Raw genomic sequence first — 24,497 nt, 5'->3', positions numbered from 1 at the left:
TCAACTCATACAAACAAACCAATGGCACTTGACATAAACACTTGACGTGAACTGACAGAAATTTTCTGGATTCCAGGTGTCCTCTGGAGGCGGGGCTTCACAGCAGCAGTAAAGTGTCCATCCAGGAGTGTGATGAGGGAGCTGAACCACAAGGCTTCTGGGAGGCCTTGGGAAGGAGAGATCGAAAGGCATATGACTGCATGCTGCAGGGTGAGTCAAGAAACGTGCATCTGTGTGTTTGTGTTCATGCTGACGTGGAGATGATTTACAGGGTTCCCAAGGGTCCTTAAAAAGTCTTAAAGTGCACCTATTTATCTGAAAGGAGCTCTCGGAAAGGAGGGGGTTAGAGAGACTAATGAACAGTTTTCTGACTCTTTGAGAAATAGTCGTGCAGTGCATATTATGAGGAAATTAAAGTGGATGTAAGTAATCCTATTGTATTAGACCTCCAAAACAAAATTAGGAACCTTTAAAATAACATAATAGAGGCACTTTAAGTTCAGTTTGATCAAATTCAAGGTCATAAAAAGTCTTAGATGATATTACATGGTACAAAAGTCTTAAATATTATTTTAAGAGGTATTAAATTTGTAGTCGGAAAAACAGGAATCACGATACAGCCAAATGTCAACTTCAGAAGGCTATGAAAGCTAAGTTTGAAAGTAAAAGTGTGGCGCTGTTGCCTATTCTAAAGGCTCACGTTTATGTCAAGCGATTGCTTTGGAGCTTCTGTTGATGAATTATGACCATGTTTATTTTGGTGTTTATATTGTAATGTTTTAGATGGTTGTAAGATTGCATATTTTATCTCCCTCATATTTTTAAATGAGCAGCTGGGAGTGGTAATGCATAGACATTTCAAAATAAGAGTCCCAGTGTATTTCAGGCTTGTTTATAATTAAAAGTTAAGCATTGACCGATCGTTTTGCTAGATAAGACTCTTATTCCGCATCTGGTATCGTTTAAAGCCCTTTGAAGCTGCACTGAAACTGTAATTTTGACCTTCAACCGTTTGGAGGCCATTGAAGTCCACTATAAGGAGAATAATGCTGGAATGTTTTTATCAAAAACCTTAATTTCTTTTCGACTGATGAAAGAAAGACATTAACATCTTGGATGAATTTTATTTGAAAGTGAACTAATCCTTTAGGTTAAAGAATCTGATGTATATGATTTATTTTGATAGTGTTTTTTCTGTATAGACATAAAGTATTTTTTATTTTATTTGTGCAGGTCTTAAAGACTTTAAAGGTCTTAAATTTGATTTAAAAAAAACTCTGCAGATACCCTGGATTTATGTGTTTTGTCTTGTTTCTCAGATCCGGGAAAGTTCAACTTCACTCCTCGGCTGTTCCAGTTAAGCAGTGCTTCAGGAGAGTTTGTGGCAGTGGAATTTGTATATCCATCCAGAGAACCAAATTTGGTCAACTCGATGCCATTCCTACAGGAGGATTTGTATACAGCTACTCAGCCAGGTGTTTGACACGTTCATGTTCGCTAAACACTCTTCAGAGTTCTGTCTGGTGTAACTTGCTTGTTAACTGCTATGTATTCTGGATGGGTGTCAGTTACATTTTCGTTAGGCTTTCCTACACTCATTAGATGCATAATGTATTAAGGAAATTTGATTCTTCACACTCATTGGAAAATCATGAGGTATGGTTGTGGCAGTATCATGATGTCGCTTCTTGTGTTTGACTGTCTTTCAGCCCTGTTTTTGGTGGATAATCACCATGAAGTTTACCTGTGGCAGGGCTGGTGGCCTCAGGACAGTGAGAGCACTGGATCAGCTCGCATACGATGGGACTCTGACAGGAAGTGTGCCATGGAAACTGTACTCCAGTATAGCAAAGGTGACCTAAAAAGACATGCTTGTCTTTAATGAACTTTTTAGGAAAGAAACAATAGTGATATTGTGTATTGTGAACGCTGGACTTGTCTAATCATTTAGTCAGCTTACACCCCATCCCATTCTTACAAATGACTGCAAGCTCTCATCATATCTGCCTCCTTTCAATCAACAAACAAAGGATAGAACCAAGTTCCCATCCTACAATTTTTTGTTTCACTCAGATGTAAGGCTCAATAAGGAAGATATTTTCTGTTGCTACTTCTGTTACATCATGATTTTAAACTCTCTGGCTAAAAGTAATTTAATTTAACAATAAAAATAATAATTAATAAAAGAAGAAAAAAAATGAAACACAATTTAAAAGTAATTTTAAATAAATATTGTAATAAATAAAAAGTATTTTTATTACTGTAGATGTTTTTGGTTGTATTATTTATTTATTATAATTTAATTCTAATTCCAGTATTATTAAACAAAACCATAAAAGAATAATGCAATAACAAGATTGCCTTTTACTTTTGTATTTTATTAGAAAAAAATGAGAAGAAAACTCCAAAATCATACCTGATCCACGCAGGGCTCGAGCCTCTTACCTTCACTAACATGTTTCCTAGCTGGGAACACAGAGAGGACATCGCTGAGATCACAGAGAAGGTGAGAGAGAAAGTTAAATGCACATACCAAGTTTCTTTTTCTTTTCTTTTTTCCTTTGTTTTTTTTTGAGTTACAATAATATGGTTCAAAGAACAGAACATCTGCAAGCTCTTTATTACACTTTTAGTGGTACTCATCTACATGTTAAAGGGTTAGTTCACCCAAAAATGAAAATTCTGTCTTTTACCCACATTCTTTCTTTCCAAACCTGTACGACTTTTGTTCTTATTCAGGAATTTATTCACATATAAACACTGGTGTAGAAGCTCGAACATGCTGCATAACACACAAGAATGAACCTTATTGGTTTCCACACATCAAGCAAGCATTCTTGAGCTTCCGTTTACCACAACTAATGTGTGAGTTGGTAAACGTTTATAGGTGAATAAATGCCTAAATTAAATCTGTACATCATATATAGCGATTGTGTCTCTTCAGAAAATTTGGAATAAACCACTCAATTCATGTGGATTAGTTTTACGATCTCTTTATGAACTTTTTGAAGCATCCAAGTGGTAATTATATAGCTGTCTATGAAGTGAAAGCTCAAAGATTTCATCAAAAAGATCTTCATTTGTGTTCTCAAGATGAACGAAAGTCTTATGGGTTTGGAACAACATGAGGGTGAGTAAATGATGACAGAATTTTATGAACACACCCTTTAAGACAGTGGTTCCCAAACTTTTTAGCGTGGAGTACCCCCTGAAGGCATTACCATCCTTCCGCGTACCCCCTGTCTTCCACTTCGACTGCAGTCAAACCTTTACCATTAAGGGACAATATTTACCCCCTAAATTGATTTTTCCAGTGCATTTTTTTTTTTACCTTTATGAATAACTTTATAAAATAAAAAAATGTTTTAAATAAAAATGTTCAATAGAGAAATATGCAATGATGGTAAAACTTTTAAATATTAAACTAAAACCGCCAGTAGGTGGCAGCAAGTCACTGTTTTTATGAGTGAGTCATCGAGTCATTCATTCAGTAACGAAAAAAGTGGCTGTGAATGAATCATTGAATCGACTCTCACAATTCGTTCAAATTCGACGTGTGTTGTAGTTCTGCTGTGGTTTTCGTTATTATTTTATTGCAAAATAGAGTAAATACTGACAGTACGGTGTTTAAAATGTACGTTTTGTTTTTTGACCTGTTATATAATAATGTCACGTTTGCAGTCATGTGGATATTTGGGAACAATTGCATTCTTGCTCGTTATCATCATTAAATACAAGAACTCACAAGGTATGTTTTTGTACCGGAGAATCGAAATTAATTAATTATCTGTGTCTATATTTGTTCTTCATGCGAGTAAGTGCTAAATCCCCACTTTTACAAAAGTCCACTGTCGAGAACGACAGTAATTTAGCGCAATTTAAGGCAGCAGATTCTGCACGCAATCTATCATATTCATGCTGCTTCTGTGGATACAGTCATTTTTGACTGCAAATGATGAGGTAATTTGATTAAATGTACTGGATTTACGGCATTTTGGCAGTTAGAAATTCATGCTCTATTTTAATATTATTTTAATGTAGAATTAAATGAACTACTCAGCATTTTGTTCGCGTACCCCCTTTTGTCACCTCACGTACCCCAGTTTGGAAACCACTGCTTTAAGATACTGTAGACTGGTCTCATGGTGAACACCAATTTTCTCATCAGTAAACTTCATCTTTATGTTGTTTTCTGTGATTTATAGGAGGCTGAAGTATGTAATCAGATCATTCTTGTTGAAGACGTCTTGACTAGACTCTGCAAGACCATTTACCCTTTGGCTGATATACAAGCCCGTCCCCTACCAGAAGGTGTTGACCCTCTACGTCTTGAGATCTACCTATCAGATGAGGACTTTGAGGTGAGAAAAATCACATTAACACTGAGGTTTCAGGTTTAAGGTTCATTAGTTTTTTCTTAGTTCATTCTGGACGCATTATTAAAGAACTATGATTTTCAGGCATTGTACATGGATATTACTTAACTGTATCTGTTCTGTAAAATCTGTCTGCCTGTGTTTGCTCATATGTTCTGTCTTTTCAGTTCCATCTAGTTTTATTTTATCATTTTTCCTGTCATCTATGTCATTCTTCTCCTCCTACTCCCACTATGTCGTCTTCAAGCTGTCTCTCTTAACCTGTCTCTCCCTGCATCTTTCTGCTTTTCCCCTTTTTGCTGATGTAGTCTTGCGTCTGACTGAGGTTAATTTTTCCCTTCACATGCCAGGGTGTAGGGGCTTCTGGGAAGGTGAGTCTTGTTTCATGAGGAACACTGGTGTTTTCCCACTAATGCCGCATCCTCACTGTGTGAACTGCATCACCATATGCTTGTGTATCACATCCCTATCTAGCAATGTGTTGGTCACCATTCACCACTGATAGCTCACTGATAGATCTCACTTTAATTAAGATTTTTAGTGTATCTGATTGTAATATTGTATGCAGGATAATATACACCATAGTTCAAAAGTTTGGGGTCATTTTTTTAAAGAAATTAATACTTGTATTCAGAAAGGATGCATTAAATTGATTAAAAGTGACGGTAAATACATTTATAATGTTATAATTTCAATTTTTTTAACTTTCAATTCATCAAACAATCCTGGGGAAAAAAAGTATCACTGTTTCCACAAAACTATTCAGTAGCGCAACTGTTTTCAACTGTGATAATAATAATAATTGAACAGAACAATACTTGGTACTCTAGTAATGGATGATACCATTATTGGATAGGTGAATGGCTGTAACCAATATCCTACAGCTTTTGTGTTTGTGTGTGTGATTATGCATCCATATTTTCAGCATTTCAGAGTCCTGACTGTGGTTCAACACTTGTGTGTCATCTGCGTGTTTTTATTAAATCCTTATCCCTAAAATTATGTATATATGTGTGTACATTCTCTACAGAAAGCATTGGAGATGACAAGAAGTGAATATGAGGCACTGCCAGGATGGAAGCAAGTGAATGTGAAGAAAGCCAAAGGATTGTTTTAGAGGAACTAGAGGAAATCTGAATGCACTGGAACTGCTGGTTGGGATTGAATTTGCAAGTGGAGACCTTCATTCCTTTTGATTAAGACAGGACAAGCGCAAGTGAAGAAGATCTACCCTGTGTCAAACCACACAGGCAGGTGAAAAGGAGCATGTGGAAGAAGAAAAGACTGAGATTGGCAAGGGTTTACCAGCCTCTTGTAGCACATTTTTCCCATTTTCTTCTTTTTTGTTTTTATCAGTGAATTAGTGAGATTTTTTTTTTTGTTGTTGTTGTTGAATGTTTTGAGTGCTTCCAGCTTGTTTTCCTCCCGTTTTTATTGTTCTACATTGATCTGTGTCCATTTAAAGCCATTCACCGTCCAACATGCACAAGGGAGCCCTCATGCACTGCCCAGCTTAACATCATAAAGACACAATAAAAAAAGCCTATTAGTAATTTTCTGAATGCAAGAAGGCTCAAAAGAGCACTTTATGTAAGTACGTTCATATCTGCTCTCATAAATGACCTCAAGATGTTTAACCTTCCAGACAGATGCTTGAACTTGAGAACCCTACGTGTGTGTGTACATGGGAAAGTGTTTGTGTATCTATACAGTGTGTGTGTGTCTCTTCGAAAAGGATTGAATGAAATTGTGGAATAAGAGAAAATCTCTTTCTATTATGCGTTGTATAGTGCCTTGCCTTCATGTACAGTTTATATAAAGACAGATGCTAGTCTGCATTTTGAAGACATATTTGTGATATAAATAAATATTGGTGCAAATAAACACTGTATAATGTAGATAATACATATTTTGTCTGGTGGTTTATCCTCAATTTTAAAGCATTTCCATTTAAAATGGATAGTTTAACTAGTTTTCTACGGATCCCCTAAATGGACATGGTAATGGGAAGAAATGTTATTCCAACAGTGTTTGCTATAATTCCAATAGATTTGCTTTGCGAACGCATATTTTCTTATAGGAACCTGAAGGTTTTTAAGAGCGACTGCAAAATTTCTTTAAGTTTAATAATATAATATGATAATTTTTTTGTATCACCATGTCCCTTTAGGGGGCGCTCCGTGGATATTCGTACTTAAAAACATTAGAAAGACCAGCAGAGGGCACTATTGTTCAAAAAGTGAGAGTGTGATTAGTATTGCATCATCCCAGAATGTCCAATTATATGGGAAAAAAGTATATATCTTTTATATTATCTTTTTTTAATGATCCAGTTTTTCTTATTTCTGTTCAGAACCTTGATTCTCATTAACAAAAATACATTTGCAATAGTTCTAGAACAAATAAGTTGTCATTTTCATGGCAACTAAATCTTAACAGCTAAATCTTGCCAATCTTCCTTGTATCAGTCACTATGATCAATGTAGTTACAAAAACAAAAATGAGCACTGCCATATAAGTTCATAAGACCACAACTGGGACACTGGAAGTGAAGGCTTTGCACTTGTTGGGTCAAGTGGGATTTACAAGTCACATGATCAATCAAAATCAAGGCTAAACATGTTGTATGGCCAAGGAGCCGTTTCCTGTCTGTCCAACTGAGGATTAAGGACATATCTAAACAACTCTGATGCAAGCGTACAACCATTGTACCCTAGTAATATTTGTATTAACACGTTTGATCATAACATAAAGATGCATTTTGTATACCTGTTAGCAAGGTATCAGTGATTTCATATAGTAGCTTGGAGGGACCTAAAAAAATGAGCATGTGAATATTCTGTTATTTGATATGCATTCAATTAATGGCCATTTCGGGTGCTGTATTCTGTTACAACTGACACAGCACCATACTTTAGTGGGCCTGTTAATCCAGAATCTCATTAACAACACCCATGATCAGGGCAGACAAATCTGCTTTACCTGGAATTCAATAACCCTCCAGGCAGAGGATCCGATTGGCTGAATGCTAAAAGGTCACTGCACCTGATTAGCTGGAATTTCTGTACTGAATTTCCCTGTTGGTTGGAAAAGACATAGGGTGTGTGGTTGATAGGCAATAAATTACCTTGATGAAACCGTCGCACATGGAGCAGTGGGAATGTGGCGTCTTTTCATATTTTGCTGCCATAAATATGATCATTTTTCATTGACCCTGAGGTCTCCGTCAAGCTTAAACATCCGTGAGAAACTGGAAATCACGTGAGAGCTGAACACAAAATGAAACTTGAGAAAAACTGCATTAAATTGTGAGACTGAAGGCCCACTTATGTACATAAATGCACACATCTCTGTACGACTGGGCACCCATTGAAATGCTTGATCAAACTAAGAAAAGGTGACTGCACAGAACACCTTCTGCCATTACACTAGGTCAAGTGAATAGTAGCGCACTGGGTCAGCGCACAAGGAAAGAACCAAAGCGGATTTAAGTTATCTCGTTAGTATCATTGCCTCGGATAAACCGTTTAAACAAAGTGAAGGGCCCAATATACAAACAAAGCTTGTGACATGCGGATGTTCCCAGCATTTCTTAGGTTAAAGGACATGTTTATTTAAGAAACAGCAAGAAAAGGGGTGGTTTTTACAGACACACTCAAAAACTTGTTTTTTAAATGATTCATGCTCATATATACTGTATACTATAAGACTCAAAATACTATAAACTCCCTTCCTAAAATATAAATGAAGCAATTTATGTTTAATAAAAAAATAAATAAAAATACTATGAAAAATATACAGTTTGATTATAATATTAGACTTATTTATAGAGAGAGATATTTATAAAATATTATTGCCAGGTTTTGTTGGGAAAATAGCTGAGGGAAGAGACAGAATTATAAAGATATTATATATTTATACTAAAGGCAATTAAAACAAATAATCAATACAACTTATTTTATTTCATTTCATTTCACATTTTTGAACGTTTTCACGGGCCTTGTTGTGATTACTGAATGTGCAGGTGAGCACCAGTAGGGGGCGCGCCGCTCATGGCTCATTGTAGCACTAGCCGGTGTGTATGTATGTGAGATTGAGCGTGTGTGTATGTGAGTGTGTGCCTGTCCGTGTGACTCGTAATATGTGTCAAGAGAGTGAGGGGAGACTTCTCTATGTAGGTGACTGAAGCTAATGTGTTTAACACCAGAGGTCAGAAAGACAAAGATCTGTCGAAGTAACAAGTTTTGATCTGAATCCCGCTCCACAATAACGGCACTTATGCGAAAGTATCGGATTTTGTGAATAAAACAAAGATTTGTCAAGGGAACTTCTGTCAAGAGGGGAAGGAAATAAGCCGGACACGTCAGAAGAGGATATTTATTTTGGGAATCGTAATATGAAAAAGGAACAGGCCGAGATATTAGGTTTTGTCCCTCAGAAAGAGATCGTCTACAACAAACTTCTCCCGTACGCAGATAAACTAGACCGCGAATCCAATGACATTTTGGCCCAGATTAAAGGGAACTTGGGTCGGGCTGTCCAGCTCCGTGAGTTATGGCCAGGAGTTTTATTTTGGACCCGGAAACTCTCCACGTGAGTATATTCGAGACTTAAAAATGGCTTTGCTGCAGTAATTGAATCTGTTTTGTTAATAAACAGCAGGGACAGCTGAGTGACTCAGGTAGCTTGTAGCCGTTAGCTCGAGAGCTAAAGGCTAAGCGCTACCTGAGTCACTCGGCTGTCCTTGCTCATGTGTAAACATCACATATCCATCTGCTAGTACTCCATAATGACCTATCATAATATCCAGCGTACGATTACGTTGGTCTGGTTTGTCAGAGTGGCTTCAGTCGGTAAAAGACAGGAAATGTGGGACTGTTAAGCTCATTTTTTTAAGCTAATCAGCTAACGGAGGCTAACATTAGTGCTGGATAAGCAGCTGCCACATGCATCACTGCAACTAGTGGTTGGACATGGAGTCTTTGAAAAGACACTTAACCTGACTGCAAATTATTTTCACGCTTTATGGTTTGCCTTATTCATTACGGTCTATTTAATATGTTTCTTCTTGTCAATTGAAAAGTGATTCACGATCAGTTTTCACCGTGTTGAACATAGACACAGAAGTATGGGACCTTATTTATAAAGGCCAGAAAAATGGGATATTGTTCTATTAAAATGCTGCATCATTACGTTTTATGGTTAATTTTATGTAATGACATGACGTTTTTCATGAGTTTCTTGTGCATGCTGTATAACATTTATCATATAATCTGCAGTTCAGTGACAGTGAGTCATTCGATCCGATTCAGTGAAGTAGTGAGTGAGTGGTCCGTGTTTGATTCAGACCGATGACTCCTGTGCTACATTTAGCTTGATTCGCCAATGGTTGCAAGTGATTAAACATTGAGTCCAGGTTCGTTTTTGAGTGCAGAGCGAGGAGAAAGCGAAAAAAAGTTGTCTGTTATACGCATCGTTAATATTATGTACACAGTACACACTGCTGTGTACAGTACAGACCTCAAAAGTTTGAACAGTTATGTGTGTGTGTGTGTGTGTGTGTGTGTGTGTGTATGTGTGTGTTATACATGCACGCAACCGTTCAAACTTTTGATCCATATATATGATATTATATATAATGTCCTTTTTTGTCCAAAGGCCTTAATAATAATAATAAAAAACAAAGCTATGAGATCTAAAGTATGTAAGGTAGTACAACTAGATCTCTTTTATTGAATCCAAAAGGTTTTAATTGTATTTTGCGTCACACATTGGTATTTTAAAGAAGTGTCAAAAGGTAATTTGGTTTAACCGTCCAAAGGCCAATACAGCCATTTCGTTTATGATTAAAATATCTTAAAATGTAATGTATACATTTTTAATTCTGTCATGATTTTATAACATCATAAATCAACATAGTGCAAAATGGCATTAAAATTATCTGTAGAATTATCTGTAGAAGTCGTTGCTTTGTTATGAGAAAGAATGTCCGGAAAAATGAATTTCATTGATGTCATTCGGAGTAACCAATATAAAGGGAACATTTTGGATTAAAAGTCATGCGGTCAGTATCTTGTGACAGGATGTGACATCATTCAGACATTCGGCATAACCAATAGTGTCATTCAGTAAAACTTAAATTTTGGTAAAATTGAATTACTTTTTTGATGTCAAATTTTGTCCATCTTGTAAAAAATGACAAAAGCAGTGTTAATTGATAATAAAAAAAACACATAATCTCATTGTTAACACTAAATAAAACTTCAAAAATAATTATATCTCCATTGTTTTTTTTTTTTTCAAACCTTATTTGTCAGTGACCCATATATATATATATATATATATATATATATATATATATATATATATATATATATATATATATATATATATATATATATATATAAATAAAATATGATCTTGCAAAAGTCTTGGGCCACAATTAGTTGTTGTATTAGCAATGGTACAATGACCAAATATAATTATTTCTCAGTCTCTTTATTAGAATATAACCAGAAAATACAGGAAATTTGTATTAGTATTAAAAACAGAAAATATCAGAAAAAAATGACTTCTATAGGCTAAAGTGACAAGTATTTGGCGACCTGGCTCTCTTAAATCTAAATGGAATGTTAAAAGGACTGGAAGGCCAAGAAAACTTTCAAAATCTGATTTTCTTCTTTGAGAAACTGGAAGAAGTCCAGGAGGTCAAACTAAATACTGATTTTTGTCTAAAGAAGCCATTTTGTTCTGATTTTTTAATTTATTTTTTTAACATTTTGTGTACATATTTCCTGTTGGTATTGTAATAAAGACCACAAAAAAAAAAGAAAAAAATGGATGGTCATTAAAACATTGCTAAAACAACAAAGCTGGTGGTGACCTAAGACTTTTGCACAGTACTGTATATGTATACGTATGTGTGTTTGTGTATATGTACGTATTCTCTCCCATACATATTGTTTGCCATGGCGCTAGAGTTTAATAGGTGAAAAGGAAACTGGTATACAACAAACAGGCTCAAATGGAGTAAGTGCGAGTGTTTTTAAAGGCTCTCTTATATAATCTATTTTGATGACCCCTTTCAATAATTGTGGCATGCTAGCCTGACTCAGCTTTAGACTCACAGGGCTCTCTGTTTGTCTCATGATCAAGTCTTTGTGCATACATGGTTAGTGATAAGGTCAGAATTGCTCCAACAGATAACTGATGGCCATATGCGTTTCCCTCCCAAACAAAAGTTTTTTTTTTTCCTCCCCCTATGCTTTCTGAATGTTCACTGTAATATGTGTTGGTTTGTGGTGGTGGATGCCCACTCTCTTATTGTGTTGTTTATCATTGCTTAATTGTGATGATTTTAAGATAAACTTGAAATGAAGTAAAGGTTTGTTTTAGAAATGGTGTGCCTTCTGTAGACGACATACTGTTTTGTGAATCATGCTGTTTCTGTCCCTCTCCTGTTCTCTGTTTTCCACTCGTATAACGTTATCTCTGCCCTTTGTTTAGGTACCTTCGGCTGTACGGGAGGAAGTTCAGCAAAGAGGACCATGTGCTCTTCATCAAGCTTCTGTACGAGCTGGTCACCATCCCCAAGCTGGAGATCAGCATGATGCAAAGCTTTGCACGACTCCTCGTCAACTTGCTGAAGTATGTAAAAGCAGGAATTGCATAATTAATTATTCAAAATAATTATAATTAGAAAGGAAATTAAGATAATTCAAAGAGCTTATTGTGGCAGATGAGAATATATTTTCTGTTTTTATTTCCATATAATTGAACACAAGCCCCAGACCATATGCATAATTTCTAATTTCTGCACCCCTAGTTATAATGTAATTTTATTTATTTTTTTGAAAACTCTTTTCTAATATACAGAAAGAAAGAACTGCTGTCCCGGGATGATTTGGAGTTGCCTTGGAGGCCTTTGTACGATCTCTATGAGAGTATCCTGTACTCCAAAACAGAGCATCTTGGTCTAAACTGGTTCCCAAAGTAGGCCTCTCTCTCTTTTTCACCTTTCTACCGATCTCTCACTGATTCTAGTTTTTTGTGAACTATGCTTACACGTCTAATGTCCATGGAACAACATTTTAAATGTGACTGGATACTTCTATATTATAGCATGGTACCTGATGATCAGGCCCACATAAAATTTGCCATCCGACCCACAATTGAAAGTTTGTTTATTAATTATTTTAGCTAATTTGATTTGATTTTGCTTTCAGCTACCAGTTAAACCCATTCAGCAGAGTTCCCCCTCAAAATCATCACAAAAAAATGTGAAAGCAAGTTTATTTCATATCATATTTGCAGACATGGAAAGTGTTTCTGTATGGTGAACATGGATATGACACATGGTATATGGTACAAGGTGAGGTTATGCGGGAAAAAAAACTTGTCAGTGCCACGTTTGGTTCATGGAAAACGTTTAGCAATTTGTTTTATCTTGTATTATTTTTATCTTTCCACATATTGTAGTTTGGACCTTTTTAATGAGCACTGCTGACTCTCGTAACACAACCATGTCCATTTGACACACAGTATTCTTAGAAGAACCTGTTAAATATGGCTGGGACAATAAATCGATGCATTGTGAATCGAGAAATTATTCTGGATTGATTCTGAGGTTTTCCGAATGTATTGTGATTCTCTCTCTAATCGATTCTGAGCTTTGTTTTTAACAGCAGATGGGTCTGCTTGCTTCCAATTCCTTTCACACACCGCTTGAACCTTCTATAAAATAATCATTAATAAACTTAGAAAAGGTTGAAGCGAATTACAAGGGTTTTGCAATGGGCTACATTAATCTCATGTCATAAAAGCATTCTGAGCTGCAAGTACATTCTCAGACTCTCGAACTCATGAGCATTCTTCTTCGTGAGCGTTTGAGCGTGCGGTTAAAAAGTAGCCTAGAGCGCCATCTGCTGTTAAAAACTAAGCTCAGAATCGATTCGAGAGAGAATTGCGATGCATTTGGAAAATATCAGAATTGATCCACGAATTGTGATGCATCGATTTATTGTCCCATTCCTACTGTTATTCAATTACAACTGTAAGATTGATGTTATTGGTATGTCTAGCGTTGGCTTACGCATTTTTCCTTTTCTCACATTCAGTTATCGAGCAGAAGCCTCAACTAAACAAAAAATGCTTAATATTGTGCGGAAGCGGTAAGCACAGCCCGTGTTTTACATGTTGCACTGTACTTTTCCAAGGGCAGTCGCTCATGTTTAATTGCATGTTTCCAAAATTAAAAGCAAATCAGCGATCTAAATGACAAATCCAACCACAGCTTACACCTGCGTTTGTACTTATGATCTTTGTTCTTGTAGTAGCTTAGTCGTATCCACTTAATAACATGTTTCACAAACAGATCAGGTGCTCCCTTTTAAAGTTTCTAATAATTCATCTTTGTCTGTCAAATACAATTCCTGGTGACTTAGAGGTGTCAGTCATCACTTTATTATTTAGGCTAAAGAAACCTCCTGACAAGCTATAGTGGCACAATGACAAAAAAGTAACTGTTCTCCAGCACACCTCCTCCAGGAATGGGATAGACCCATCACTCTGACTTCATTCTGTTAATCTAGGAATCTTTTGATTGTATTCACAGGTGGGCGAAGGGTTTACATTAAAGAAAATTCAGGGCAGTCTTTCCCAAAAGCATCATAAGCCTGTAGAATAGAAACAGTTGTGTTCCAAAAGTAAAAACTACACTCATTTTCTCCATAGGCAAATTGATCTTTGAACAGTAACTTCTAAGCTTATAAAGCTTACAAATTGTGAGCTACAAGGTTGTTAATCAATGGTATATGCTTTTGTTGAAGCCACCCATGTGCATTATTTCAACTTATTTTTAATTTAACAGCTGAATTCGTGGTGAAAAACTTCATTAGCCATGATGCTGTACAGAAAATTCCACCAATCAGAGAGTCGTGGAGAGCAATGATGTCAGAGCACTTAAATGTGTATGTACAGCATGTTTTGCAATGAACTTGTAATGCATTGTTTCCGTTGATATAATCAACAACCTTTAAATGAATAGTTTTACATTTCATCATCGATTTTTAATTTGTCATTTGAAATGCTTAATAGGATTCTAGTTCTTTCCCTCACTAAAGCCATTACGTACACAGTCTAATGCTTGTAGAGATCACTGGTACCAATGGTATAGTGGGACAGTTCACCTAAAAACACAAAAAGATGATATTTTGAAGTTTAAACCAAACAACATTGGAGTCTTTTACATATATTCTATGGACAAAAAACACTGAGACATTTTAATATCTTCTTTGTGTTCCAAAGAAGAAAGAATGCCATACATTTTGGGTGAAGCTTACAATGCTTTTGGGAAATGTAACTCCTGAAAAGTCTTGTTTCTTTTAGGTCAGGCTGAATATGTGGGTCGGATCACTTTGGCTCGCTGTTTTAGAGAGCAAGGTCACCCAACTTTTGCCAATTTTCCCCTTGGGTTCTGGTATCATTGTGTTCTATTTTAATCTTGACCGAAATGAGAGAATGTGCTGAATGTAGAAGGTGTTTGTTTACACTTGCACTGAGAGGAAGATCAACAGCTGATGTGTCTTGCTAAGTTTCTCTGGGGGTGTATTTTTAGAACTACGGATGTGGAAGACAACATATTTTAATTATCAACTAGTCAGTGGGTTATCTTGACCACTTGCTTGTTTAAAAGGATAGTCCATGAAACGATTTTCATTATTTACTAACTCAAGTTGTTGCAAACATGTATGACTTTGTTTCTGTGGAACACACACATACACAAAAAAAAGATATTTTTATGTATTATGGTAACCAAACAACATTGTAACTTCCATTGTATAGATAACAAAGCAGAAACATTTTTCAAAATATCTTTTTTTTTTGTGCCACTGAATAAAGTCAGTCATACAGGTTTAGATTGAGTAAATGATGACAATTTATTTTTGAGTGAAATATCCCTTTTAAGAAAGCAGTGAATAAGATCCAGTAGACCCAATCTTGTGTATTTTAAAGGGTTAGTTCACCCAAAAATGAAAATTCTGTCATTTATTACTTACCCTCATGTCGTTTCACACCCGTAAGACCTTCGTTAATCTTTCGGAACACAAATTAAGATATTTTAGTTGAAATCTGATGGCTCCGTGAGGCCTCCATAGGGAGCAATGACACTTCCTCTCTCAAGATCCATAAAGGTACTAAAAAACATATTTAAATCAGTACATGTGAGTACAGTGGTTCAATATTAATATTATAAAGCGACGAGAATATTTTTGGTGCGGCAAAAAAACAAAATAACGACTTATTTAGTGATGGCCGATTTTCAAAACACTGCTTCCGGAAGATTCGGAGCATTGTGAATCTGTGTGTCGAATCTGCAGTTCGGAGCGCCAAGGTCATGTGATTTCAGCAGTTTGGCAGTTTGACCAGCGATCCGATTCATGATTCGATACACTGATTCATTTATGCTCCGAATCTTCCTGAAGCTGTGTTTTGAAATCGGTCGTCACTAAATAAGTCGTTATTTTGTTTTTTTGCGGCACCAAAAGTATTGTCGTCGCTTTATAATATTAATATTGAACCACTGTACTCACATGAACTGATTTAAATATGTTTTTAGTGCCTTTATGGATCTTGACAGAGGAAGTGACATTGATCCCTATGGAGGCCTCACGGAGCTATCAGATTTCAACTAAAATATCTTAATTTGTGTTCCGAAGATGAACGAAGGTGTTACGGGTGTGAAACGACATGAGAGTAAGTAATAAATGACAGAATTTTCATTTTTGGGTGAACTAGCCCTTTAAGGAGGCGTTCATCATATAGGACGGGTTCTTGCATTCAAAAAAGCAGCTGGATTGACTACATCAGAATAAAAACTACAACTTTCATAGTGCAAAACAAAATGAATTCAAAAACTTGTAGGACTCTGTGTATCCAATAGGGTTACTGATAGATATCGAACAAATAATTTGGCTAAATATTTGTAACATTTGATGGTACAACACTACCATAGTCCTCACACCTCACAAAAATACTGTGGACTCAAAATCACCACAGCCAAAAATATCAAAGCTAAAACAAAAAGGATTTTTAAGCTATTTGTCCGGATCAACTATCCCACCATCCTGACCTTTCCCTATTTATAGCATTTAGTAACATTATTGTGTTCTTAAAATCATAATCCACAGCCAATAGTTCACACAACTTGGCCAACAAGGTAAAATAAATATGTATTAAGGAGCAGCTACTTTAACAAGGTAAAATAAATATGTATTTAGGAGCAGCTTACTGATTTGAATTGGCTGTTAATGCAGTGTGACTGTATTCAGTGTTTTTGAGCTCAGTTATAAAAAGGACGAGGAGAACCTGTTAACCTGGCATGTTGCACTCATGTGCCCAGGCGCTGGTGTTGGGAATCTCTCATTTACACTTTCATAAAACGTACTGTAGTTGGGTTTCTGCTTTGCACGTGGTCTAATCGCATCTTTTGCTTCAACCTCAAATGAGCTTTGCCTTTCATATTATGTTAATGCACCTTTTTTTTCTGTTTTTCCCCTGTTCACTCCCTCTAGCTCAGTTGAGAATGTGTTGAAGACACTAGTCAAGAGCTGCAGACTGTGAGTTCTCTTTCATTCCTCTGTCATTCACTAATGTGCCTATAAATGTTCAACACCCTTTCACAAAGAAATTGCACATTGAGTTAATCAGCTTTCCGTTGTGCTGTTGAAAGAATCATGTAATCAGGACATTGTTAGACAAGCCCACAGCTTTCACACTGAGCCGATTACAGCCATCTTAACACATTATACCATTTCGTTCATATAACAACCACTTTTCATCATTTTGCAAGAGCTCACATAACCAATAAATAACCGTGTATCTGAGAAAATGGCATGTGATTTTGTTCTTATGAATTTTGTTTGTTTGTGTATCCGTGTGTGTGCGTAGTTATTTCCCTGAGTCTGCCACACAGGAGATGCTTGATGAATGGCGACCGTTACTGTGTCCATTTGATGTCACTATGCAGAAGGCTATCGGCTACTTTGAGCTCTTCTTGCCCACTATTATGTCCCCAGAACAGCATCACAAAGGCTTCAAGTAAGACTCTCTTTTGCAACCTAGTAATGAAATAAGAGGGTTGTAGTTGTAAAGTATACGTAAAGTGCAACCAACAAGTATGACTCTGGGTAATAGGAGTATTTGTGCATGTTTCAGGTTATGGTTTGATGAACTGATGGATCTCTGGGTCTCAGTACAAAACCTGCCTGCTTGGGAGGGTGTAAGTACTTCTCATTCGTGAATTCATTTGTTAAGTGCAAAATATTATGTCACCATCAGCTTTCTATCCTCTATTTCCTCTTACAGAATCTAGTGAATCTTTTTGCACGTCTGGCTAATGACAACATTGGTTATGTGAACTGGGATCCTTACATTCCCAAGGTACTGTCCTGCTTATATACACTACCTTTCAAAGTTTTGGGGTTGAAAGTCTCTTATGCTCTCCAAGGCATTTAATTGATCAATAATACAGTTAAAATGGTAATATTGTGAAATATAATTACTTTTCAAACTGTTTTCTATTTGAATATATTTTAAAATGTATTTTATACCTTTGGCAAAGCTTTATTCCAGTCTTCAGTGTCACATGATCCTTCAGAAATCATTCTAATATGCTGTTTTGGTGCTTAGGAAACATTTCTTATTATTATCAATATCTATGTTTCCATCCACCTATTTTTAAGTGAATTTTGGGATAGCAGGATGAAAGTGCACAATTTCTAAAAATGAGCATAAAATACTTTTATCCGATAAGAAGACATGCGCGTAAACTATGATAGAAACAAATTTACCAAATTAATCCCTTGATGCACAACAAAAAAACTTTCCCTGCACAGTAGAAGTGATTGGATAACTGAACTAAACAGCAGACCAATTTAATTGCACAGCATCTTAAATGTTACTTTGAACATTCTGAAACAGTGTTAATTTTGACGGCAAATTTTGATTTAGTTTTAGTCATAGTCTTTTGACTAAAATGCCATTTAGTTTTAGTCATATTTTAGTCATCGGAAATTGTTTTAGTTTTAGTGTTGTTTTAGTCGACTAAATATCATAAGAATTTAGTCGACTAAAATCTAATTTAGTCAAATTGTAAGCATTAAGCATTTCCAATAGAAATGCTTCCACAGATCCAATACACTTATATAGGCACATCTGATATTCCCCAAACTGTTTATGTTCACCCAACTGTACTTTGCTTACCAAAGCGGACGGTTTTTGACCGTTCAAGTGCAAAAACACGTGAAAGAGCAAAATTCAGTACTTTTCAGGGATTGACACACTTATCATTGAGGTAGGCTACTATTATAGATTACATTTAAAAAAAATTATTAGATTTGATTTTTAGTTTTTCCTGCTTTCATTGTAATTTTAGTTAAAAGTTTTAGTAATTTTTTGTGTTTGTCTTTTAGTTAGTTTGCTTTTAAATGTCTATAACTTTTTATTTTTTGTTTATTTTAATACCTCAGGTTAAGCTAAAGCTTAGAAACTATTAAGTTTACATTTTTATAAGTTTACATTTTTATATATTTATCTTTTATTTCAGTTAATGTTTATTTCAAGTAATGAAGATTTCTTTGGTTTTAGGTTTAGTTAACAATAATAACCCTTATACTTGTAAAATATATTGAATAATGTGTCAAATAATGTTCTTAGTCTTTCCTTCCTGTGACAGAAGATACAGTAGTTTACTATGAATTAAACAGAAATTAAATTAAATACAGTTTATTGTTTAAACAAAATAACAATAATGACCAGGAAAAAAATAATAATTATAAACCATCCCGAAATACACCGTGACTCTTATTCTGAAATGTCTGCAGTCTGCACTGTAGCAGGCTGCTCATGAGGGAGATAAAATATGCATTCTTACAACCGTTTAAAACATGCTACCATATAAGCATCGTGTAGTAAACATTGTCATAATTCATCAACATTAGCTTATAAGCAATCGCTTGGCATAAATGTGCGCTATTCATTAATTGCACAGCAGTCACATATGCTGCGGCACGAGCCTGTAGAGCGCGCAACAGCGCCGCGTTTCCCGCGGTTAGATCAGCACATTACAGTTCAAATGTGCGCATCTTCCACACAGGACAGCAGTTCTGACTGGATATCTTCCCAAATCGTCCCTCTCTTTCATTTTCGTCTCGTTTTTATTCGTTGACGAAAATTAGAGTAGATTTTAGTCATAGTTTTAGTCATTCAAAACCCATTTTTATTTAGTCGTCGTCTCGTTTTCGTCCGTGAAAAAATGTCGTTGACAAAAATTATGACAAATTATTCGTCAACGAAATTAACACTGTTCTGAAATACCTGGGCTAAAGTCAATCTCACATGATGATGTAAATCTCACATGATTGTGTTCACAAACACGAGGCATTAAAACAAGATAACATGACAGCATTTATTGCATTTTGTCAGAGATGCAAGTCATTTATGATTGAAAAAGTGGCTTCTCCGATTGCATCAACTTCCTTTTTTATTACTGATATTTTGTGCCAATTTCCCATGAAGTGATAATTTTGTTCTTTTGAACACATGGGATGGAATCACTGCTTTATTCACAAATGTTTTATGTGATTTTTCCAACTTTGCGCACAAGTTAAAGGGATAGTTCACCCAAAAATGAAAATTTGATGTTTATCTGCTTACCCTCAGCGCATCCAAGATGTAGGTGACTTTGTTTCTTCAGTAGAACACAAATTATGATTTTTAACTCCAACCGTTGCCGTCTGTCAGTCAAATAATGCAAGGGGATGGGAACTTCTACTATAAGAGTAAATAAAACTTGCATAGACAAGTCCAAATTAAACCCTGCGGATCGTGAAGACACATTGATGTCCTAAGACACAAAACGATCGGTTTGTGTGATAAACCGAACAGTATTTATATCATTTTTTTTAACTCTAATACACCACTATGTCCAACAGCGTTCAGCATTCGCCTAGTAAGGTCTGATCGCGCTCTGACAGCGGCAGTGACGTCTCGCGCTTATACTTCAATGAGAGCGAGACATCACTGCTGCTGTCAGAGCGCGATCAGACCTTACTAACGAGTGCTGAACGCGGTTGGACATAGTGGTGTATTAGAGTTAAAAAATGATATAAATACTGTTCGGTTTATCACACAAATCGATCGTATCGTGTCTTAGGACATCAATGTGTCGTCACGAGCCGCAGGGTTTAATTTGAACTTGTCTATACAAGATTTATTTACTCTTATAGTAGAAGTTCCCATCCACTAGCATTATTTGACTGACAGACGGCAACGGTTGGAGTTAAAAATCATCATTTGTGTTCTACTGAAGAAACAAAGTTACGTACATCTTGGATGCGCTGGGGGTAAGCAGATAAACAATTTTAATTTTTGGGTGAACTATCCCTTTAAATTCAAAATTCTAAATGGAAACATGGCTAACATTAAAGACAGTCATGCTGCTCAATATTTTGGTAGACTTTTTTTTTCAGGGTTCTTTGCTCAATAGAAAAATCAAAAGAATATAAGGTATACACCAATGGTTCTCAAACCTGTCCTGGGGACCCCCCATCTCTGCACATTTTGCATGTCTCCCTCATCTAACACACCTGATTTAAGTCATCAGCTCATTAGTAGAGACTGCAAGAGTTGAATTGGGTGTGTCTGATGAGGGTGACATACAAAACATGAAGTGGTGGGGGGTCCCCAGGACAGGTTTGAGAACCATTGGTATACACTGATGTAACTTTCCTGCCGGAACACACCCCCCTCAGCCTGACTAAGTGGCAAAAGAGCCTGCTGCATAGCTGGATTTAATAGGGGAAACTGTGAAAACGCGAGTAAAAGAAATGATTATCAGTTTAAACTATAGGTTGGACTTGATATAGTGATCCATACTACTTACCAAAATCCAGTGATCCACAGATATTGACATGCAGCCAGGAATCGTGTTCCTGACATGTGGCTGATATCGACACCAGGGAAATAGATAAAGCAAATTTGCCTGTGAACGCTTTATATAAATACAATATAGGTAGATCTAAATCCGGGGGATCACTTATATCACTGTTCTATATATATGCAGAATATAAGGTGTTAAATATTTAATTGATGAGTTACAATATATAGGTATGATTTTACCTGGAAATCCAGCATATTGACATAAAATGATTAATGCAAATCCACATTTCACCTGGAATCCAGTTATTTCTATGAATTGCAGCTATACAATTGCTTCTCTTTTATGTTGCTTTCGACAGTCTGTAAAATATATATACCAAAAAAAAAAAAATTCTTACTGACCCCCAAATTTTGAACCTTATTATAGATGATAATCTAAAGACATCAGAGCATTGTTGTATAGTGATATTTTGTTGTCTTGTTTCAGATCTTTACCAGGATCCTGCGTAGCTTCAATCTGCCTGTTGGCACCAGCCAAATGGTCGTTCCCAGATATTTGACCAACTCCTATGATATCGGTCACGTGGTCCTCTGGATTTCCTCCATGCTGGTAAGTTTCATAACTTACACTCCTCCTATAAATAGGTTAATTATTAAAGGGTGCATTTATTTACATATCACTCTTTATAATATTCTTTATCTTTTTCAGGGCGGCCCACAGAACCAGGCCCAGAAACAGCTTAATGGGCTCTTCAGTAGCATAGCATCCTTCTACCACCCTTCAAACAATGGGCGCTGGCTGGTAAGAATAGAACAATATGGTGCAATGCGAAATCTTGCTCCCCTTGTCCTCATCAAAGTCCAGCCCACTCCTTGAATCCACTCTAGAACTGTCTGCGGTGTGTGTTGTCAGCTGAGCTTTATGTTTGCGTGCATGAGTGTGATATGTAGTGACAGATGGTCCTCAGACAGTGTGAGGTCACTCTACATTCCAACTTCTGAAACACCAGTAACAACTTTCCAGTTATCGACCACCTGTCATCCTTGACATGCGTCCTTTTCCTGCACTCATGGCTCAGTATAGTATCATACAATATCATGAGGCTAGTTGGCAAAGTTAATTATTTAACTCAATATTTGAAGCCGGATTTTATTCAAGAGCGTTGTTATCAGAAGGAAGTAGTATCAATAAGCCTTTTTATGCCTTTATGCTACATTACTTTCCAAAAGTAGTTATGCAGCAAATGATTTTGAAATTAAAGTTTTCATTTAGCATGAAGAAAACTGGAACCGACAATAAAGTTTGAATAATACATTTGGGTAATTGAAGACATCTGTTCAGCTGTTCAGTGTCATGTTCTCAGGTGATAAACTAGTTCTTCTCAAATTATTTTAGCCAAAAGCAAATTTTTTTCTTTTCTTTTTTTGCTCTTTCAGATTAATATTTTTGGTTGCATCACTATTCAAAAGTTAGGAATTAAGAAAAAAATAATTGTTTTTGAAAGATATCGACACTTCTGCTTCCTCAAGCATCATTTAAACAATGTTATTAATGGTTTAATAAAAATGCATGCAAACACAACAACAGCTTCAGATTCAGACAGTTTTATTTTGCTCTCGTTCAGATAAAAGCATCACAAATTCATGCTGCAATTCACCTATTAAAAGCAACAAAATTAACATTATTAAATTATATATATGATATTTATATTTTGTATACAATATTATGCATGGTTTGTAAGCTCTTTAAAAATCAACACATGCTGTCTTGAATAATTAAGCAAAACGTCTTTTCACAGGATAAGGACATGTATTTTCATGAATAATTATGAAACACAAATTAGTTATCGATGTACTGTGATGTAAAAATTATGTGAAGATGTCACATCCTGTGACATAGATATGAAGATTAATTTAAATCCGGAAAATGAAAATAGCACAAACAAGCAATTAAGCAAAGTCCCATTTTTAGCAGCCAAACTGTTTCTACAGTCTTTTAGAGATCATCCTAAAAATCTTGGTACTAGTGAAAAAACTTTGACAGACATTTGTGGTATTTGAAAAAGTGTGAAAAGCCCAGTGCAATGGCTATTTTTCAGATGCTAATGTATGGATTTCACCTGAATTTCTAGTTTTAGTTTTAAAATGACCAGAAGAATCCCATTTTTCTAGAAAAAGAAAAACAAACAAAAGTTTGTTGTTCTGAAGGCTGTTCCTTGCATAAGTAGCATTACTCTGTCATGGAAGAAAGTACACACTGGATCTAACCAGAGTTAATTGAACAGAAATTGAACAGAACATGCCAAATGCTACTTTCATCTGCAACAGTGAAGCAAAGACTGGGATGCTGCTGACATTTTAGACAAGGTTTTCTGTGAATAATCGTCTGAAACCACAAGCTTATCACTATTGTGGGGGTGCTAGAGAAAACTTTGGACAACTTTATCTGAAAGTCATATTGAAATCATTACGGATTAAAAATCTTACTGCAATAATAAACATTTCTTAGTGATTCCAAGCTCATGTGTATGTCTTATTTTGTTTTCCAGATGAAGCTGATGAAGCTTCTACAGCGTCTGCCTGCCAGTGTGGTTCGACGGCTACATCGGGAGCGCTATAAGAAACCTTGCTGGATCACCCCTGTTCCCACCGATCACAGACTCACTGACCAAGATGTGACAGACTTTGTGGAGAGCATGAAGCAGCCTGTACTGATGGCCATGTTCAGCAAGACGGGCAGCATGGACGCAGCTCAGGCCCTACAGAACCTTGCCCTGATGAGACCAGAGCTGGTCATCCCACCTGTGCTGGAGAAGTGAGTGTGTGAAAACTGTTGGAAATGTTCAGGGCATGTAGGCGCTAATATCAGCCAAATAGCACTGACTAATCAGACTAATTTACATAAAAAGGTTGTGTTGAGAAGAATTCCGATGGCTTGAATGCTAAACCAGCAAAAATAGCTACAGTATATGCAAATATAAATTTAGCTCTTATTCTTTTTTTTTTTAAAATCTATTCTGGAACATTTATTAGTATATTATAATAATAACGTATAGCTGATTAAATGTTAAAATATGCTTAGTTTTGTAGTTGAAGATGACTTGCAGTATAAAAATCAATAAGTAAAAGTCTTAAAGCTTTATCATAGCCCAAATAGTGGCTTCTTTTATTATTATTCACTGT

At 36.0% G+C, this 24,497-nt stretch overlaps 2 protein-coding genes across 24 annotated transcripts in view; both read left to right on the top strand.

Moving 5' to 3' along the window:
- The window catches only part of svila (supervillin a), a 79,300-nt gene extending 73,010 nt beyond the window's left edge, over nucleotides 1-6,290 (top strand). For 8 of the 18 annotated variants that reach the window (XM_067369730.1, XM_067369723.1, XM_067369728.1 and 5 more), the window contains 7 exons: nucleotides 77-210; nucleotides 1,320-1,475; nucleotides 1,710-1,853; nucleotides 2,385-2,506; nucleotides 4,206-4,361; nucleotides 4,727-4,747; nucleotides 5,407-6,290. In XM_067369730.1, coding sequence (XP_067225831.1) covers nucleotides 77-210; nucleotides 1,320-1,475; nucleotides 1,710-1,853; nucleotides 2,385-2,506; nucleotides 4,206-4,361; nucleotides 4,727-4,747; nucleotides 5,407-5,493 — 820 coding nt within the window. In that variant the 3' untranslated portion in view covers nucleotides 5,494-6,290. Of the gene's footprint in view, nucleotides 1-76; nucleotides 211-1,319; nucleotides 1,476-1,709; nucleotides 1,854-2,384; nucleotides 2,507-4,205; nucleotides 4,362-4,684; nucleotides 4,748-5,406 lie in introns of all 18 variants that reach the window. The other 10 variants (XM_067369720.1, XM_067369735.1, XM_067369736.1 and 7 more) reach the window with 3 other exon arrangements.
- Nucleotides 6,291-8,490: 2,200 nt separating this feature from the next.
- Nucleotides 8,491-24,497, top strand: part of psme4b (proteasome activator subunit 4b) — a 37,181-nt gene continuing 21,174 nt past the window's right edge. For 2 of the 6 annotated variants that reach the window (XM_067368663.1, XM_067368661.1), the window contains exons 1-10: nucleotides 8,491-8,969; nucleotides 11,883-12,023; nucleotides 12,252-12,368; nucleotides 13,493-13,546; nucleotides 16,949-16,993; nucleotides 17,325-17,474; nucleotides 17,592-17,655; nucleotides 17,742-17,816; nucleotides 21,802-22,116; nucleotides 23,864-24,129. In XM_067368663.1, coding sequence (XP_067224764.1) covers nucleotides 8,773-8,969; nucleotides 11,883-12,023; nucleotides 12,252-12,368; nucleotides 13,493-13,546; nucleotides 16,949-16,993; nucleotides 17,325-17,474; nucleotides 17,592-17,655; nucleotides 17,742-17,816; nucleotides 21,802-22,116; nucleotides 23,864-24,129 — 1,424 coding nt within the window. In that variant the 5' untranslated portion in view covers nucleotides 8,491-8,772. Of the gene's footprint in view, nucleotides 8,970-11,882; nucleotides 12,024-12,251; nucleotides 12,369-12,639; nucleotides 12,748-13,492; nucleotides 13,547-14,244; nucleotides 14,345-16,948; nucleotides 16,994-17,324; nucleotides 17,475-17,591; nucleotides 17,656-17,741; nucleotides 17,817-21,801; nucleotides 22,117-23,863; nucleotides 24,130-24,497 lie in introns of those variants that run through there. The other 4 variants (XM_067368664.1, XM_067368665.1, XM_067368667.1 and 1 more) reach the window with 4 other exon arrangements.

This window comes from Chanodichthys erythropterus, chromosome 19, assembly GCF_024489055.1.
Source record: "Chanodichthys erythropterus isolate Z2021 chromosome 19, ASM2448905v1, whole genome shotgun sequence".
In the NCBI taxonomy this organism is placed as follows: domain Eukaryota; kingdom Metazoa; phylum Chordata; class Actinopteri; order Cypriniformes; family Xenocyprididae; genus Chanodichthys; species Chanodichthys erythropterus.
The sequence above is the reverse complement of the archived record's forward strand: the minus strand, read 5'-3'. Positions and strand labels throughout refer to the sequence as shown.